The sequence below is a fragment of the Oncorhynchus mykiss genome, chromosome 28 (assembly GCF_013265735.2).
Source record: "Oncorhynchus mykiss isolate Arlee chromosome 28, USDA_OmykA_1.1, whole genome shotgun sequence".
Taxonomy (NCBI): domain Eukaryota; kingdom Metazoa; phylum Chordata; class Actinopteri; order Salmoniformes; family Salmonidae; genus Oncorhynchus; species Oncorhynchus mykiss.
In genome coordinates this window covers 18,679,360-18,698,519 of record NC_048592.1, presented here as the reverse complement: position 1 = coordinate 18,698,519, position 19,160 = coordinate 18,679,360, and the positions used below count along the sequence as shown (strand labels likewise).

General features: G+C 41.1%; 1 protein-coding gene across 5 annotated transcripts in view; it reads right to left on the bottom strand.

Moving 5' to 3' along the window:
• The window catches only part of LOC110508668 (collagen alpha-1(XVIII) chain), a 50,870-nt gene that overhangs the window by 25,652 nt on the left and 6,058 nt on the right, over positions 1–19,160 (bottom strand). For 4 of the 5 annotated variants that reach the window (XM_021589371.2, XM_021589374.2, XM_021589375.2 and 1 more), the window contains exon 1: positions 3,383–4,008. The exons of the other annotated variant lie outside the window; for it this stretch is intronic. In XM_021589371.2, the coding sequence (XP_021445046.2) occupies positions 3,383–3,698 (316 nt within the window). In that variant the 5' untranslated portion in view covers positions 3,699–4,008. Of the gene's footprint in view, positions 1–3,382; positions 4,009–19,160 lie in introns of those variants that run through there. 5 annotated transcript variants of the gene reach the window in all.

Below are 19,160 nucleotides of genomic sequence, written 5' to 3'. Positions count from 1 at the left end.
GTGGCAGTTAGCCTAGCAGTTAAGAGCATTGGGAAAGTAACCGAATGGTCGCTGGTTCGTGTTGTGCCATTGACCGAAAGGTCTCTGGTTCAAGTCCCCGAGCCGACTGAAAAATCTGTTGATGGGTCGTTGAGCAAGGCACTTAACACTAATTTCTCCTGTAAGTCACTCAGGATAAGAGCGTCTGCTAAATGACTAACATGTAAATATAATAGATGGCTCAGTATTACTATAGATATCAGTACCATTTCCATTATCAGCATAACTCAAAATCACAATAACATCCAATGCTCTCATCAAGATGTGTCACCATACTGTACGTCATCAGGTTACGTAACTTCACCACTGCAGTCAGAACCTCAGTCACTGGAACCTTTATGGAACTCCTCCTCCAGTGTCAATTAGCAGACAATATCATACATGTATGTATGTGCTGTCACCTGACCGTGATCAGTCCCTGGGCATCATCACAATCACTATTGCATGGTTGTATGCACTGAACACAAAGGTAGGCTTTTCCAGACACAGATTGAGCCTAGTCCTGGGCTAAAAAGCACTTCCAATGGAAATTCTAAATTGAACATGTTTTTTACACCTCGATCATGTGTAGTACAGACTATAGAATGTTGTAGGATGCCATAGTAAATACTACAGTAATGTCTGCAAAAACACTACAGTCCACAAAAACACAACTTTTTAAACTATAGTAAATACTACAGTATTTAATTTGCATTCCCCTCTCCCATATCACAATTTGTGCCACCCAGAAGTGAGAAACCTACATACCAAGTATGTACCATATATTGTGCTCCCTACCTACTTACAGGTCATGGAAATGTGCTCTTTTAGTATTTCTCCTGTAGGTTTCGTGAAGGAGAAAGCCTCCACTTCTATGTCAAAGATACTACAGAAAATACTACATTCTGCAAAAACACTACAGTAAATACTACAGAATACTTCAATCCACAAAATCACTAATAACAATAGTAATTACTATACCCTGCCCATTCCACTCCCTCATAACACAATTTGAGCCACCCATCAGTGAGAAACCTATATGCCAAGTATAGACCATATTATAATAATATATATTATATTGTGTTCCCTACAGGTTATAGAAAAGAGCCGAAGTGCTGAACCATCTGTTCAGATCCCAGTTCTACCTACCTACTTACCTACCTAGGTTATGGCAAATGTGCTCTTTCAGTATTTCTCCAGTGGGTGTCCTGAAGGAGAAAGCCTCCACTTCTATGTGATTTTAAAACAAAAACACTACAGTATAGTACAGTCTGAAGAAATACTACAGTATACTTCAAACTATATACTGTAGTCTTCTTTTACTGCAGTATTTTAACTGTAGTTAACTGTAAACACTACAGTATACTACAGTAAATACTACAGAATAAACTGTAGTGTTTTTGCAAACTTTAGTCTGCAAAAACACTAAATTCTGCAAAAACCCTACACTGACTACTATACTAATTTTTTTATGTGGGTAGTACAGGCCTAGGCTTAACCTGTGTCCCGGAAACCATACCAAAGAGTGCAAGCACAGTATAGGAATAATATCTCATTCTACCATAACCGATGTGGCCAGGGTCTCCCAAATCCATCTATCCTCATCACTGAGCCTAACGACCCCTTAAAGAGTCAAAAGTTCACCTATGGCTCATTGCACTCATTCCCCCCCCCCCCCCCCCCCTGTCCAGACCATAATGCTCCCCAACATAACCTTCAGACACTTGCCGTAAAGCCTTCAATTGGGGTTGAGGGGCCTATCATCGTGGCGTATAGAGAGAGGGCTTAGCAGAGAAAGATACCGGTAGATCACATTCTCTCCATTCTCCCCCACATGCTGTTCATCTCCCTTGGCGAACACTATGACCCCAACATTCCACCGTGGTAACCTCTTGGCCATTGGTTTCACCTCAGTCTGGTCAAGTATTAACCCTCATCTACACATCAGTGGGCCTCTCTGCCCACAGACTAGACATGGTCTCTGATTGGGTCTGTAATTCCTGGGAAAAGACACACCAATTAGGGAGGAGGGTGATAGTGTTTGAACATCCTCCGCTCGGAACAAATGCCTCCCACAACATGCAGCCTCACACAAACAATGACTGAGTCACACAACCCGGACTGCCACAACCAAGCCAATCTATTAGTGGGATCAGAGAAAGATCGATCAGAAGTTCAAGTAAAATAGTTTGGTAGGAATATATCCAAACATACATCTGACGTCCTCAAAGAGGACCCTGCCTGTTTTAGCATATCGACACAGTAACGACAGTATCGACACATTAACGTACGGGTGAATGGTGTGAACTGTCTAAAGTTCTGTAAATAGGTTGTCATACTGAGTGGATGTCTGGGAGAGTGAGTTACTGTTTATGGCCGGCTATAATCAAAGCTGGATCGACAGACCGACATCCTCCTTGGACAGGCACATTGTGGAGAGAAGCTGTCAGAGTGTAACACCTACAGTACAGTTCAGACAGAGGAATAGACAGGAGAGCTCTCATGAAACTTATGGTTTACTACAGTAAGTTAACAACACATTTCATTCTGAGAGAGCTTGCAGAATGTGGACACAACTTTGTTCTCTTTGTCCAGTGACTTTCTTGGAGTCTATGTACTGAAATTTTCTAGTCAGGCAACACTATAACCGGTGCACCATCCATTTCAATTCTGAAAAAGTTGTATCGCTCCTCTCATCTCCAGCCTCTTGATATCAGTCCTCCCTCCCCTCCCCCATTCCCCACTCTCTCTCACCCCACAACCCAGCCCAGCCAGGCTCTGAAACAATTCTCACACTCCTCAGACCCTCATTTCCTCAGGTTCCATGAAGGCTCCTGGCCCTAATCCTATTATTTTAATATCATGTGATAGGGATTTAATTTGGAAACCAAGGAGCTAGCAGGAAACCTGCTCCCCTCAACAGTGCACAGCCTCAATTAGACAAGTTAAAAATGCTTAGCCACGCTCAGTAATCTTGAGCAGGCTGTGAGGGAACACACTTCCGAATCCCTGTCATGATCCCACTACAAGTATCAGCTTGAGACTACTTTAACAAAAATAATGGACCACCATGAGTCTACAGCTCCACAGCTGCCACATTGTCAGGGACTTTAGATTCTTTCAGGGGAAGTTTTTAGAGCATTATGCGAAGTCAATGACTGAGAACTCACAGAGCATTGGTTCTATTTCATTGAACGTGAAAGCCAAGTGTAGAAACCAGTAGCAGAAGTGTTTGTTATTTAAACACAACATAAAAGACTACTTTTTTGGACAGAATCCCAAACGGAAATGAAACTGAAAAAACTACTTCACCCAGCAACACTCCAAGTGTTCCTCGACTCCTGCACAGCACAGAATAACTCACCACGACTCTTCCACATTTTCAGAGGTATTTTCTTAGCCTTGGGCTTGATCTCTGTTGTTCCAGCACCTGCGGGCTCATGTGTGCTCTGTAGAGGTGTACTCTGAACAGGTGCAGTAGTGTACACCTCTGTCTGGGTCCCCACCTGGCCCACCTCTGTCCTTTCCATTGTCCAAAATACCTTGGTGGTGGTGAGGACCTCGGTGGTGGGGGGCTGTGTGGTCATCTCCTGTGCATTCCCCCAGAGCACACTCCACCATTGGCCATGAACAGGAGCCATGAGCAGCAGCAGCAGACTGCACAGACGCAGGACAGCCATCCTGTCTTGATGCTCCAACTACCAACTAAAAACTTAAGATGTATGTTCTCCAGTATGTTCACAGATCAGCTCTCATGCTCCACTCTTTTCCCTGCTTCTATCTGCTCTCTCTCTCTCGCTCTTCCCTGCTTCTATCTGCTCTCTCTCTCACCTGCTTCTAACTGTGCGCTCTCTCTCTCTCTCTGTTCTGCTCTGCTCTGTGATTAGCGGTGACCCCTGCTCCAGACCCCCTCAGCACCACGCAGACTTAGGTATTTCACAGGCAGCACAGCAAGAGCAGCAGCTCTACACCACGTCTGGCTCACTTCACTCTGGCTACCATCACAGTGGGTGGGTGTGTTAAGAGGATGTAAGTGCCAGCTGTAAGCCACAGCCCCCTTCAGTAATGCCATCCCCGTCTGTATCCCATTATCATCAACCCTAGTACAGCTTACATGTAGGAGCTGGCCATCAACAGTCGTTGCTTACTAAACAAACAGTTGTCAGTAAAAAAAATATATAAAAAACATAGGGGCACCGTGACATTAACTCTGGTGTTTTTGATCCTGTAGTATGTTCTCCATTTTCTTTTTAAAAAGTAAGCCAACATGTTTTCAGCACCTTTATTTCCATGACTGATCAAAATGATTTTTTATTATGGCTCGCTTATGTGTTTCTGCAGCAGACCTAAAGTGAGCAACATGTTTGGAGCATCAAATAGCAATATCATCGCAGTATCGAATCACAATACATATAGAATCGTGAGAATCGCAATATATATCGTATCGGGACCTAAGTGTTGTGATAATATCGTAATATCGTATCGTGAGGTCCCTGGCAATTCCCAGCCCTGAAGGACATGGTGAGCACTGCACACATGTTCCATTCCCCTGGGACAAGAGTTAGGACTACAAGACCTCAGAAGAATGCTGTAAAAAATGGGCACCACAAAGGAACACAATGAAATGATACACTAACGACTTGTACATTTGACATATTACCTACCCTTAGTCAGTTGCATTCATGTCCATGAAAAAGCTGAATAGAACTATAGGTGTAACAATACAGGAAGTTGGGGTGCTGAGGGTGCTGCAGCATCCCCTTGAAAAATGGAATGCGTTGAATCGCGTGGCCTTATTGTCGCTTTCTTTTGCAAAATTACTAAGAATTAACAAACGTGTTTTCTAAAATTGTCAATTGCAAACATCATATTAAGGTGTTGGAATGTGCAGATCCATTTCACTCCAGCAGATAGCTTAATCTGTCTGTCCGCAATTCACCATGGCAACATGGCGGTTCTCAACACCACACAACACAAAGAGCTGGCTGCTACTTTCAGAGAGATCGTTCATGAGGAGATTACCTCTGACCTCGACTTGAAATTAAAAGCGGTAAATGAACCACTCACTTCTAAATTGAATGCCTTTTCAACTAAAGTGGAAAGTCTGGAGAAGGCGGCCAATGTGACAGAGGTGTGAATCCATGACCTGGAAACAGAGCGAGCTAAGCTAGAAGGGGAAACCAATCTCCTAAAGAGAAAATGGAATCACTTGAAAATGATTCCGGTAAAGTCAATATACGGGTTATAGGCCTTGAATCTGGAGTGGATGCGGGCAACCCAACTTCCTTCATGATCAATCTTCTCTCTGAACTGTTTGGGCAGAAGAAGCGAATAAAGCGAATAAAACAGGTTTAGACTTTTCCGTGAAATGCTTACTTACAAGCCCATAACCAACAGTGCAGTTCAAGAAGAGTTAAGAAAATATTTACCAAATAAACTAAATAAAAAAATTATAAAAAAATAACACAAGAAAATAACAATAATGAGACAATATACAGGGGGTACCGGTACGGAGTAAATGTGCGAGGGTACAGGTTAGTCAAGGTAATTTGTACATGTAAGTGGGGGGGGGGTGTCAATGTAAATATTCCGGTGGCCATTTAATTAATTGTTCAGCAGTCTTATGGCTTGGGGTTAGAAGCTGTTAAGGAGTCTTTTGGTCCTATACTTAGTGCTCAGGTACTGCTTGCCGTGTGATAGTAGAGAGAGCAGTCTATGACTTGGGTGACTGGAGTCTCTGACAATTTTTTGGGCTTTCCTCAGTCTCTTGAGGGGGAAAAGGTATTGTTGTGTCATCTTTGTGTTGTTGGAGCATGATAGTTCATTGTTGATGTGGACACCAAGGAACTTGAAACTCTCGACCTGCTACACTACAGCCCTGCCGATGTCAATGGGGGCCTGTTCGGCCAGCCTTTTCCTGTAGTTCTCGATCAACTCCTTCGTCTTGCTCACATTGAGGGAGAGGTTGTTGTCCTGGCCTCCTTCCTATAGGCCGTCTCATCGTTGTTGGTAATCAGGCATACCACCACTTTTGAGTCATCGGCAAACTTAACGATGGTGTTGAAGTCGTGCCTGGCCGTGCAGTCTTGGTATTGAATAGGTGGAACATAGGTGTTCCTTTTGTCCAGTTGGAAAAGGGCAGTGTGGAGTGCAATAGAGATTGCACCATCTGTGGATCTGTTAGGGCGGTATGCAAATTGGAGTGAGTCTAAGGTTTCTGGGATAATGGTGCACTTCATGGCTGCAGATAAGAGTGCTATGGGTCGGTAGTCATTTAGGCAGGTTACCTTAGTGTTCTTTGGCACAGGGACTATGGTGGTCTGCTTAAAACATGTGGGTATTATTTTATTACTTTTTTTTTTAGGACAGGCTATTGAATTTATCTCCCAGGGAGGCCATAATGAAATATTGTGAAGATTTTGATTATAGACTTCATTTATTGCACATACCATCTTCTTCTTATTATTTTTTTTTACATAGCATGGATCACTTAAATGCTTAATAAAAATGAAGGGGGGGGGGGGGCGCTTTCTAAAATAATTAAGAACTCCTCTTCTCTCAGCAGGAGAAGCCACCTCACTGGGAGCTCAAATCTCTCTCAATGAACTCAAAAGGGCATTGGATAGCATGAATAAAGGGATGATATTCCTCCTGAGGTCTATTTAAAATGTTGGAATCAATTAGGTCCACTATTGCTCGAAATTATTAACACAGTCGTTCACAAAGGTTCATTTGGGAGAGATGTGAATACAGTACTAATGTAACTTTCATTTAAAAAAAGGTAAGGATGACAACCATCTGACTATCGACCCCATCTTTGATAAACACAGATATGAAACTGTTTTCCTAAATGTTGTTGTCCCGTCTCGAGACTTACCCAAATTGATCCACACAGACCAAAGCGGGTTTGTTTAAAAAAATTTATCCTCGGATAAACTCTGTTGACTATTGCATATTTTAGATGCTTCATAAGAAACAACAGCTCCTTGGGCTGTATTATTTCTCAACGCAAAAAAATATTTTGGTCTGTCTTGGAACATATGGGAATTGGCTCCAATACTATGATTAAAATACTCTATGTCAATCCCTCAGCCATCGTTATAACAGACAATATCTGCTCCGTTTAGAATAACTAGAAGCAGCAGACAGGCAATCCAATTTCGCCTTTGCTATTTTTATTATCCATGGAACCCCTGGCACAGGCAATTTCTCAAATCGAAGGAATAACACCAATTTACCTAGAATCTACTAATTACTTCATCTCATTATACACAGATTATATTTTACTTTATCTAGACAACTAATCTCAATCGCTCCCAAACACATTGAAAATCAAAAATAAATTCAGCTTAATCTCAAGTTATAAAACATACAGTATCTAACCAAATCAAGACTTCTGCATCTCAAGGCCCCGATGGAGCCTCATCTCTACTTATGGAATTCCAATTGTTACCAATTTTAAATACATCGGAGTAGATATTTCCTTTTTTAGACAAAATCATCACCAGAAACTTTAGCAGAATGCTTAAATAAATTAAATCCGACCTTGATGGAATAATATCCTAGTTGCTTACACCGGCAGAATATCTATTGTCAATATACATACAGTGCATTTGGAAAGTATTCTGCCCCCTTCCCTTTTTCCACATTTTGTTATGTTACAGCCTCATTCAAAAATGTATTAAATAAACGATTTCCTTCATCAATCTTAACATAATACCCCATAACGATAAAGCAAAAACAGGTTTTTAGTCATTTTTGCAAATGTATAAAATATAAACAGATAACTTATTTACATAAGCATTCAGACCCTTTGCTATGAGACTCAAAATTGAGCTCAGGTACATCCTGTTTCCATTTATCATTCTTGAGATGTTTCTACAACTTGATTAGAGTACTGTGGTAAAGACAATTGATTGGATGTGATTTGGAAAGGCACACACCTGTCTACATAAAGTACCACAGTTGACAGTGCATGTCAGAGCAAAAACCAAGCCATGATGTCGAAGTAATTGTCCGTAGAGCTCAGAGACAGGATTGTGTCAAGTCACAGATCTGGGGAAGGGTACCAAAACATTTTAGCAGCATTGAAGGTCCCCAAGAACACAGTGGACCCCATCATTCTTAAATGGAAGACATTTGGAACCACCAAGACTCTTCCTAGTGCTGGCCGCCCGGCCAAAGAGTTCCTCTCGCCCAGCTCTAGAGTTCCTCTGTGGAGATGGGAGAACCTTCCAGAAGGACAACCATCTCTGCAGCCCTCCACCAATCAGGCCTTTATGGCAGAGTGGCTAGACAGAAGCCACTCCTCAGTAAAAGACAGCCCGCTTGGAGTTTGCCAAAAGGCACTTAAATGACTCTCAGACCATGAGAAACAAGATTCTTGGCTTGAATGCCAAGCGTCACGTCTGGAGGAAACCTTGCACCATCCCTATGGTGAAGCAGGGTGGTGGCAGCATCAAGCTGTGGGGATGTTTTTCAGTGGTAGGGACTGGGAGACTAGTCAGGATCGAGGGAAAGATGAATGGAGCAAAGTACAGAGAGATTCTTGATGAAAACCTGCTCCAGAGCTCTCAGAACCTCAGACTGGGGCAAAGGTTCACCTTCCAACAGGACAACTACCCTAAGCACACAGCCAAACAATGCAGGAGTGGCTTCGGGATTCGGGTTCTTGAGTGGCCCAGCCAGAGCCTGGACATGAACCCGTTCGAACATCTCTGGTGAGACCTGAAAATAGCTGTGTAGCAACGCTCCCTATTCAGCGTGACAGTGCTTGGGAGGATCTGCAGAGAAGTATGGGAGTATTCCCAAAATACAGGTGTGCTAAGCGTGTAGCTTCATACCCAAGATGACTCGAGGCTGTAGTTGCTGCCAAAGGTGCTTCAACAAAGTACTGAAAACTTATGTAAATGTAATATTTCAGTTTTTTGTTGTACATTTTCAAAAATGTCTAAAAACCTATTTTTGCCTTGCAATTGTGGGGTATTGTGTGTAGATTGAAGAACAAACAATTGAATACATTTTAGAATAAGGCTGTGACGTAGTCAAGGGGTCTGAATACTTTCCAAATGCACTGTACTGCTGCGGCTGAATTTTTGCACTTCAATGATTCCCATGGCTCCCCTTTCTGGCAATTGGGATAAAATTCATAGTGCTGTTTCAAAATGTATATGGCAAGGTAAACGATCCAGGATATAATGAACAAACTTACAAAGAGGGAAAGACATAGGAGGACTATCCGTACAAATGTTTTTATCGTATTTCCAGGCACTAGCATTTCGCTCCATCCTAAGTTGATTAAGACATGATTTTTTCGCCCTCTGGCTGAGTATAGAGAGACATATGGTGTCGCCTATTGCCCTAAAAGAGGTGGTCTTCACTGATATATCCCTTAAACAATGTAAGCTATACTTTGGTCCTATTATTGCTCACACAATTTGTATTGGCACCAAATGTAAAAACAAGGTAACTGCGATTCAAAATGTCATGCCCATACTCCAGCATTTCACAATAATGCCTTGTGATCTGGAGGGCGACCTTTTGCATTCCCCCAATAGTCAATATGTGGAATTCTTACGCTTACCGATATCATGGACAGATGATATCATGGACAGATGATATCATGGACAGATTTTTTCTACTGCCCTGTAATTAACTGCTTCAGGGGCACAGTTACAAAATTAATTTTGAAGTGCATGAATGTAAATATTCAACACTTTGTATCTATTATCTTACTTAACAATGATAGCTCCTTGAATCTGTCAATCAATCAGAGATGACTACTGCTGGCAGGCAGCAATCAGGGGATGGGGTGGGAGGTTGGGGGTGGAGTCCCACTTATTCTTTTTGTTTTCTTTTCCTGTATATACTGATTGTATTATTATTATTATTACAAAACATCTCAGCAATCAGTACATTAGGTCCCCATTGGACAGGAATCTGCCAATCAGTGGCTGTCTGACTGAGGGCCCCTGGGCACTGATTAAACATGGGAGAGTGAAAAGCTGGACTGTGACAGAGGAGAGGGGAATGCAGGGCATGGAGGAGAAGAGAAGAGGAGAGGGGTTTCTGCCAAGCCTTCACAGCTCAGTGATCAGAGGGGCCGGGCAGAAAGACATGCAGGCAGGCAGACAGGCAGGCAAAAATACAGGCAGGCAGGCATAGTGACAAAGGAGAAGCCTGTTTCGCTACCCAGTACTCAGGACCCTGGTGTTGAGGGGATGGGAATGGGGCCTAGGACAGGTTCTGACAGCACTGTCAGCAGCACACACACACAGACATGGAAGATGAGGATGAGCCCAATCTGGACCAATCAAGTACCAGAGGAATACACTGTTTAGATACTGCTTCAATTACAGTAACAATACCTATTCAAATGCACATTAAGATTACCAACACACAATCATGCATTGAACACCAGCTGTAATTGTGAAGTGCATGTTTGGATATTACAACCAGCACTTGGAATTGCATGTGCATTGTCTTAGATGTGCAACATTTCACAGCAATCCACAGTGGAGGTATGGATGGACTCCATACCAAAGAGACTGGAAACTAGTGTTTCAGTGGTCCCGGCAGAGAGGAAGGAAGCCCAGGTTAGCCTGCCCTGGGGTGGTAGTGTTTCATGTGAGGGGGCCTCTATAAGAATCCCATTCTTATAGGGTCCTGATGGGCTATAGAGGGCTAGGGGCTAGGAGGCAAGCTTCAGTTGCTGTTTTAATGTTGTGAATCTCTTCACACAGAGATACAGTAATTTTTCATCTATATGGAATCAGTACACAAGACCTTTGACTGTAATACACTATATCCAAAATCCAGTAACACCTAGCACTTCATCACATGTACTATGTATAAAATAGATTCAGCACAAAGTGATTAATATGCCCACAATATATGCAATGAACAATGATAATATACATTCTGTGCTCATATAAAGTCTAACCATGAATGGGTTTGAATACCCCCATTCAAATCTGTAATGAATTCCTTCAAATGTCCCTACTGTAAAAGTGACTGTGTTTAATATAACAACTAAGCTTCTTGGTAACTTCATGTGTAGATTGTCACAGGTGTAAAAGCATTCACCTTCCCTGATACAATCAAATTACATCACAGACCAATCATTCATAGACACAGAGTGGTCCTCCAGCGCCTCCATGTGGTCACAAACAGAACTGCAGATGAAACTTCATTCCCTCACTAGAACACACTGCCCTGCGTACTACACACACTGTGCCCTAAATGCACCCCATTCCCTATGTAGTGCACAACTTTTGACCAGGACCCATAGGACTCTGGTCAAAAGTAGTGCTCTATATGGGGAATAGGGTGCCACAGCAATCCCTGCCCCTTTAAAATTGACCATAGTGATGTCACCAGAGGTTAGGTTCCTAGGAGGATTACCGTCAGTGTGGAGGAGAAGAGCCAACCTGACAGAGGCCAGGCCTCACTAATCAATTAGCAAAGTGAAGGAGACTTTGCGGGTGAACAAAAACAGAACTTTGTCACATTAAATCACAATCACTGGGAAGCTCTCTTATCAAGAGTCTGACCCTTGAATGGTGTATTATTATTATGGGCAGCAGATCAAGAGCAATCTGGTTTTATCGGGATGATTTAGTTAGACACATGGGCCCAATGGCCTATAGCTAAGTTTGTAGCCAAATAAGTCTCTCTCTCAAAAAAATATTTGTCCCACCCAACATGTTGAAAGACAGACATTCCAATATTTTGCTTGCAAAATAATCCATTATTTGTATGCCACCATATGTTAGGATATTCAGATCCTTACTCCTTTAACTATCTTCATCAGTTGATTATACATTTAGCTAAGCCTACATTTCATCTGAGGGCTGCCAATTTCTTTTAAAAAAGTGACAAAATCCATTAGCCATAAAACTCCTAAATTGCCACATACTGTAACTTTCAAATAAGAAGGCATTACTTCTAATAAAATGCTAACTTGACATAAAACCATCACTTTAAATGTACAGTTGGACCAATCTAGCCTTGAAGACAAAGTATGTAGGAAGGCTGTCCATATAGCAGCCAAAGTATTTATTGTGTCAGAGGAACAAACTGATTGGCAGTTCTCCCAGCCAATCCCTGTCTAGATATAAGAGCTATGGGTGGAGACCAGTGGAGAGGTAGACAGTGTGTGACTGTTCTCCACTCTGGAAGAGGTAATTATAAAGCATTTCACTTTTCAACTCTCTCTCCGCACACACACATACATAAGTTCCCTCTCAGCGATCCAACTCAATGAAGCCTCTGTTGCAGATCTGTTTTCCTATGGCTAAGTTGGCCAACTCCCCCAAGTGTCATTTATGACGCATTTTCAGGTCAGGCTATCTATGGCATGTTCAGAGCAGGACATTTATTTATTTATATCTACTTATAGGTTAAGGGTACTGGTCCTCTCTGACTTGTAATAATCTGCAATAACATTAGAGTTGATTATGTTTTACTGGGCGAAATACTTTGGCACCAGATTACAGACACACTGATGATACACCACTGACTATACCGCCCTCCCCTCAAGGTGTCGAAAGCGTTCCACAGGGATGCTGTTCCATGTTGACTCCAATGCTTTCCACAGTTGTGTCAAGTTGGCTGGATGTCCTTTGGGTGGTGGACCATTCTTGATGCACACGTGAAAAACCCAGCACCATTGCCGTTCTTGACACAAATCGGTGCGTCTGGCACCTACTACCATACCCCGTTCAAAGGCACTTCAATCTTTTGTCTTGCCCATTCACCCTCTGATCGGCACACATACACAATCCATGTCTCAATTGTCGCTAGGCTTAAAAATCCTTCTTTAACCTGTCTCCTCCCCTTCATCTACACTGATTGAAGTGGATTTAACAAATTACATCAATAAGGGATCAGAGGGAAGCAATGGTGGAAGGAGAAGTATTTTTTGATTCTCTTGGCACAAGTACAATTGGTAAGAATGAGTGGACGATGGTGAACATGAGTGGAGAAAAAGGGCTAAAGTTGGAGATGAAAAGCAATTTATGGTCGGGGTGCAATTCACAAGCAGGGATGTTTTTTGGGGTAACCTGTTTGAGGTCTCGAATGACGAATTGGGTAAAGTGGAATCGGTCAGAGTGACCAGGAGAGGTATGATGTTGATTTCATGTGTGTCACAAGCGCAAAGGGAGAAAGCTCTGTGGCTCAACAAGATGTCGACGTCCGATGTGGAAAGCTACACTTTTCAGAGTAGGGCACTGGTTAAAGGTGACATCATTCCAGGAATGGTAGACGCACTTAGCTTGAATCAAATGATAGACGGAAAGAAGGATCAAAGCCTATCGGTTGTACTGTCATTTGATGAAGGGGTTCTCCCGACTTATGTAAAGATAATTTGGCCGATTCAGTGTTACAATTGTAAAAAGTTTGGACAAGTGGCAAGTGTTTGTCGAAGGAATAAATATGAAGTAGTGGAAGAAAAGTATAGCCAGTTATAATTAGTTATGGTAATGGTTTAGCAGATTCTAAAAAAAGACCAGTCTTTACGTGGCTAAAAGAAATATAACATTATTAAAAAGGTTATATCAGGTATTGTTTATCCTGATCAGACAGGTTTTTTCATGGACGATACATTGGAGATAATATACGACAACTACTAGAAATAATAGAACATCATGAAACCTCTAAGAAACCTGGCCTGGTATTTACAACAGATTTTGAAAAGGCCTTTGATAAAGTAAGACTGGATTTTATTTATAAATGCCTGGATTTTTTCCCATTTCTGTGATTCTCTTATAAAATGGGTAAAAGTAATGTATAACAACACCAGGTGTAAAATAGTAAATAGCGGTTACTTAGACAGTTTTTAATTGTCAAGAGGAGTTAATCCGCTGTCACCATATATATTCTTTATGGCCATCAAAATGCTAGCTATTAAAATCAAATAACAGAGTATTAGAATTCCAAGGCTTAAAAACAAAAGTGTCCATGTATGCCGATGACTCAAGTTTTATTTTAAGTCTGCAAGCCAGATCCCTGCAATGTCTCATTGAAGATCTAGATAACCTAATTATGATAAGTATATTACGTTTTGGATCTTTAAAAAATACAACTTTTACATTACACTGCAGTTTACCTATATAATAGGCTGATGTTGGGGTAGACGTACATGGTGTTCATATCACAAAATATATAAATGAGCTCTCCACAATGAATTTCAATAGAAAAAGAGTAAAAATAGACAAGATCCTTCAACCATGGAGAGGTAAATACCTGTCTATTTATGAAAAAAATTGCCCTGATTAACTCCTTAGTCATATCTCAGTTTACTGATTTACTTATGGCGCTGCCTACTCCAGATGATTTGTTTTCAAATCATATGAGAAAAAAAATATTTTGCTTTATCTGGGACACTAAACCAGACAAAATAAAGTGTGCCTATCTATATAATGAATATGAATTGGGTGGGTACTTCATACCTCTCTCTAAAAGCTTCACTTATTCAAAAGTTTTACTTGAACCCTAAAATGGTTCTCAAGTAGATTACTAAGAAAAGCTCATCCATTGTTTAAAAATTGCCTTTTTGCCTTTGTGCAGATTGCCATGTCTCATTTTTGTTGAATTGAAAATGACAATTTTTGGAAAGTATCTCTCTTTTTCCAACAAGCATTGCAGAGCTGGCTACAATTTCAATTTCATCCCCCTGAAAAGATGGAACAAATATTACAACAAATATCATGGCTGAACTCAAATGTGCTGCTTGATAAAATACCTGTATTCATGGGAAAGATGTTTGAAAAGGGTATTTTGTTTTTAAAGGATATTGTAAATTGGAATGGTAGAGTTGTGTCTTACATGGAGTTGTCAGAATTGTATGGGGAGGTCTGCTCAATCCAAGAGTACAACCAATTAATTACAGCATTACCCCAAAAATGGAGGAGGCAGGTGGCAGCGGGAGGAGGTAGGGAACAGGTCTGTCTGACCAATATAAAGGATCAAAACTGGTGGAGGAATAAAAATAGCATAAAGAGGAAAGTACACCAGTTTCATTTGAGGACCAGGATGTTGGCACAACTGTGCCAAGAGACTTTTGATATACCGATTCCATGGTACGAGTTGATATATGAAGATTCAAGACTGTGTTTTTCAGCTAAAATTATAATATGGAATTCTTGCTACCAACAAAATGTTGAATATTTGGGGCATTCAATCATCGAAGCTCTACAGATTTTGTTGTGAGGATACAGAATCAATAGACCATTTATTTTGGTATTGCCCTCAGGTAGCCTGTTTCTGGTCTCAGGTTCAGGAATGGCTGAAAATGCAGAACATTGAACTAAAATTGACCCTTGAAATAGCACTGTTGGGCGATCTGGAGAGACCGGGTCAGTCAATTAATAATATACTAATATTCTTAGTAAAAGTATTTATTTTCAACTCGCAATCTGGGGATTCTATTTGATTAAATAGATTGAAATTGTATGTTAAACATCACAGCATGGTTGATATATATATATATATATATGGTGCGTAGAAATACGAAGAGGGTGACCACCAATGTAGATGTGATGTTCAGGGCAGGTCACCCAGCCAATTCTATTAGCCTTAAAGGAAGTCATAAGAGGAGAATTATAGAACCTCAGATGCTCTCCTCTCCTCACATACAGACAGCGGTTCAAAGCGTGTTGCCGTGTGCTGTGACATCCCTGTAGGGATAGACTAACGCAGGACAGCATTTGAGTAGAACCACAGGTTATTGGGTAATGTATCTGTATTATCCAGTGTGTGGCACTGGCAGATTGAGTGGAATGACTTGTATTAAATGCATTACAGTCAGGGTTGGGGAGTAACAGATTACATGTAATCCTGTACATGTAAGGGGTTACAAAAAACAGTAACTGTAATCCGTTACGTTACCAGCAAAAATATTGTAATAAGATTAACGTTTAAATTCAGAAAGGATGTTTGTGGAAAAAAAATATTTGACACTTCTCTGTTTTCTCAATAAGTTTGTTCCTCCTGAGTGAGGCTGACCACAAGTCAGAGACCACTATGATGACACACCAAATGGGTTTGATGGATCGAGGGAAAAGATCAGGAATCGTTTTAAGCTACAGTGTCTTCCAACAGTGCCACTGATGTAGGCATCCAAAGATTATCCAACTTGAATAAACGCTTGGAGGTAAGGATGACAGCAGCGGTGTAGTCTACGGCGATACGGATATCACTTATTATTGATATCTACATACCGCATTGATGTGAGTCACACTGCTGCTCTCTCATTTAGCTATTTGCACATTATGGATTGTGGTTGTTGTGGATGGCTGTTCACAAATCGAAATGTGTATTTGAACCCTATAATGGTTGAACTCAAGAAGTTTAAGCTGCCTATCAATCATTGTCCTTAAACCAGTGGACAGCCAGTGAAAAATGCGTTCCTGCAACAGCTGCATAGTGCCGATCCAAGCCTATGAGGAATAAAAGGCCCACTTTTATTACAATCAAATTAATGCTGATGAAAAAAAGAATCCATAGGTCTAAATGGTCACATGCACAAACTCGCACACTTTCAAAAGATTTAAAAGGGGCAATCTGTAGTTGCAAGCAACCATTTTTGGATTTAAAACAATAATTGTGATATCATGGTCAGTCCTTGCATTCATAGCTCTTGTCTATTAATCTGAGAGTGGTTACATTTCTCCAGGCCCATCCCTCAGATTTTTACCAAAACAGAGGCGGGGCGCCCGTTTTGTTGTTGTTTAATTTGTGGATTTTCCCTCTAAACAGCTGCATATTATCAAGATATCAAAGTGTCACCAAAAAAAAGGTAAACAATAGGCCCATAGCAAATGTAGCACATGGCATTCATTTTTCACATGTAAATAGCACTTTTCAGAACCCTATAGGTTCACTCCCCTTGTCAATTGTAATTGTTTAACCTAGCTCAAAACCTCCCAAAAATGTGGGATTGTACACGAGTTTGAATGGGAGAATTGTATTGAATCTCCAATCAATGCATTATTATATGAAATCAAGCAGCCTCTTTTCTATGGACATTTGTAAAACTTGGCTAGGAGTCAGCCAGTTGTTAGCCCAGCTGTAAGCCATTATCTAAAAAAGTTATTAGCCTGAAAAATATCTACACTGTTCATCTCTTTAGAACAAGTGTGAATCTTCACATCCCATTGTCATTGGAGGTTGGGGTGGGGGGGAAGTTAGTTGCTGACTTTTTGGGGGTTTCAGGATGTTCGCAGAGTGCTCTTAGTTCTGAGTACATGAGTTCACAGTAGTGAAATAGTGTTTATTTTTCAACTGTAAATAGTGTCACTTTTTGGTCCACCAAACATCGTCTCTCCTTTCCTGTTTACAATCAAAGCGATTGTATTTCAATGCTCCCTAGTCATACTCTCCTCTTAAACATGGCCCATTTCACCTTAACATGGTATCAAATACATCCTGCTTCAGTGGGATATGTTTATAGCTTATTAATGGCCATGTCTTTCTGTGCTTGGGGCTTGTGTCACTTTTAGAGGCTGTGTAGAGCGGCTGAGCTGACCTGAACACAGGCCTACAGTACAGTAGTACTGATAGAGCCAGCATGGCCAGATTTGATTTAATGTTCTCATTGGAAGCAATAACAGAGTTTAAGGTAAACACTTGTGCCTTAAGGGCATATATTTAAAGAGTAGCGGAATTAACAGGAAGCCTTTCTGCCAGCTGATGACCATCAGATTAGTTGATTTACTTCATTCTGAGACATTTTAACCTGGAGTAAAGTTGAGTGGGAGGTCAGGTTAGTTAAAGAACTACTGTAACATAATACAATAAAATTTGTACAGAAAAAAATCACATTATATGATGGCATGCCAAAATATCACTGTCCTTGATCCTCAAGTGCTTAAAGTAGGAAAGGAAAGGTTGCTGATAGTGTCTGATACAGATTCATAATACACATCTGGGTGTATTGTTTATAAGGACAGATAACTTTCCCACAACACTGTACCCACAATTAGTAGTAATGGCTATGCAAACAGACCTGTGGAGGTGCATTGTGTGGTCTGCCAATCGTGCTTATTTGGGTCGGACAGAGGAGAGCCCGGGCCATCTTTCTGAGTCTGCCAAGGGTCCCTTCAGCACGCGCGCACACACATGTACACACACACACACACACACTGGCTGGTAAGCAGTCTGGTTCAGTCTTGCAGTCTGCTTTATAAAGACAATCAAGCCATTTCACTGGCTCACTCAACCAATCAGAAATCATACAGCACTGGTGACATCACGTCACAAGAGCGTGTTTTATGTGTCTGGACAGAAAGGAGAGGAAAGATAGTTTGACAACATTTCGGCCACAAAGGAAAACCAAACAGCCCAGTGAAAACCTCTATTGAGTATTGTTCAGACTGAGACAGATTTGTTACAGTAGACTGGACAGTTATTTAGCAGAGTTCATTCATAAATCTCCCTGGGTAGGGAGTGAAAGAGGTCACATTTACAGGTGACATAACTAATGTAATGTGCCCTCAAACCATGAACTGTCACTGTGGTCATCGTCACTGTCTCTACTTTGATATCTAGATGATCTGTAGCCTCAGTTAGATTCACCTGGTCTCACAGGAGAAGCAACTGGAGTCACCATGTACCAACAGCCACTTTGATCTCAGAATAACTCTTTATATTGGATCATCTTTTAGCCTCTAACAATGAGAACTTAGATTTTGTTTAAATTTAAGTGCTGCCTTCAATACTATTGATCATGCTATTCTCACTAAGAGGCTAGACGACTTGGTTGGTCTACGAGGACAGGTTCTCAATTGGTCCAAATCATACACCACACCAGTATCTCTACCTGCACATGTTCATCTGATCATTTATCACTCCAGTGTTAATCTGCTAAATTGTAATTATTCACTCCTATGGCCTATTTATTGCCTACCTCCTCATGCCTTTTGCGCACAATGTATATAGATTCTTTTTTTTCTACTATGTTATTGACTTGTTAATTGTTTACTCCATGTGTAACTCTGGGTTGTTGTCTGTTCACACTGCTATGCTTTATCTTGGCCAGGTCGCAGTTGCAAATGAGAACTTGTTCTCAACTAGCCTACCTGGTTAAATAAAGGTGAAATAAAAAATTAATAAAAATACCTCTGAGCGGTATTCAATTT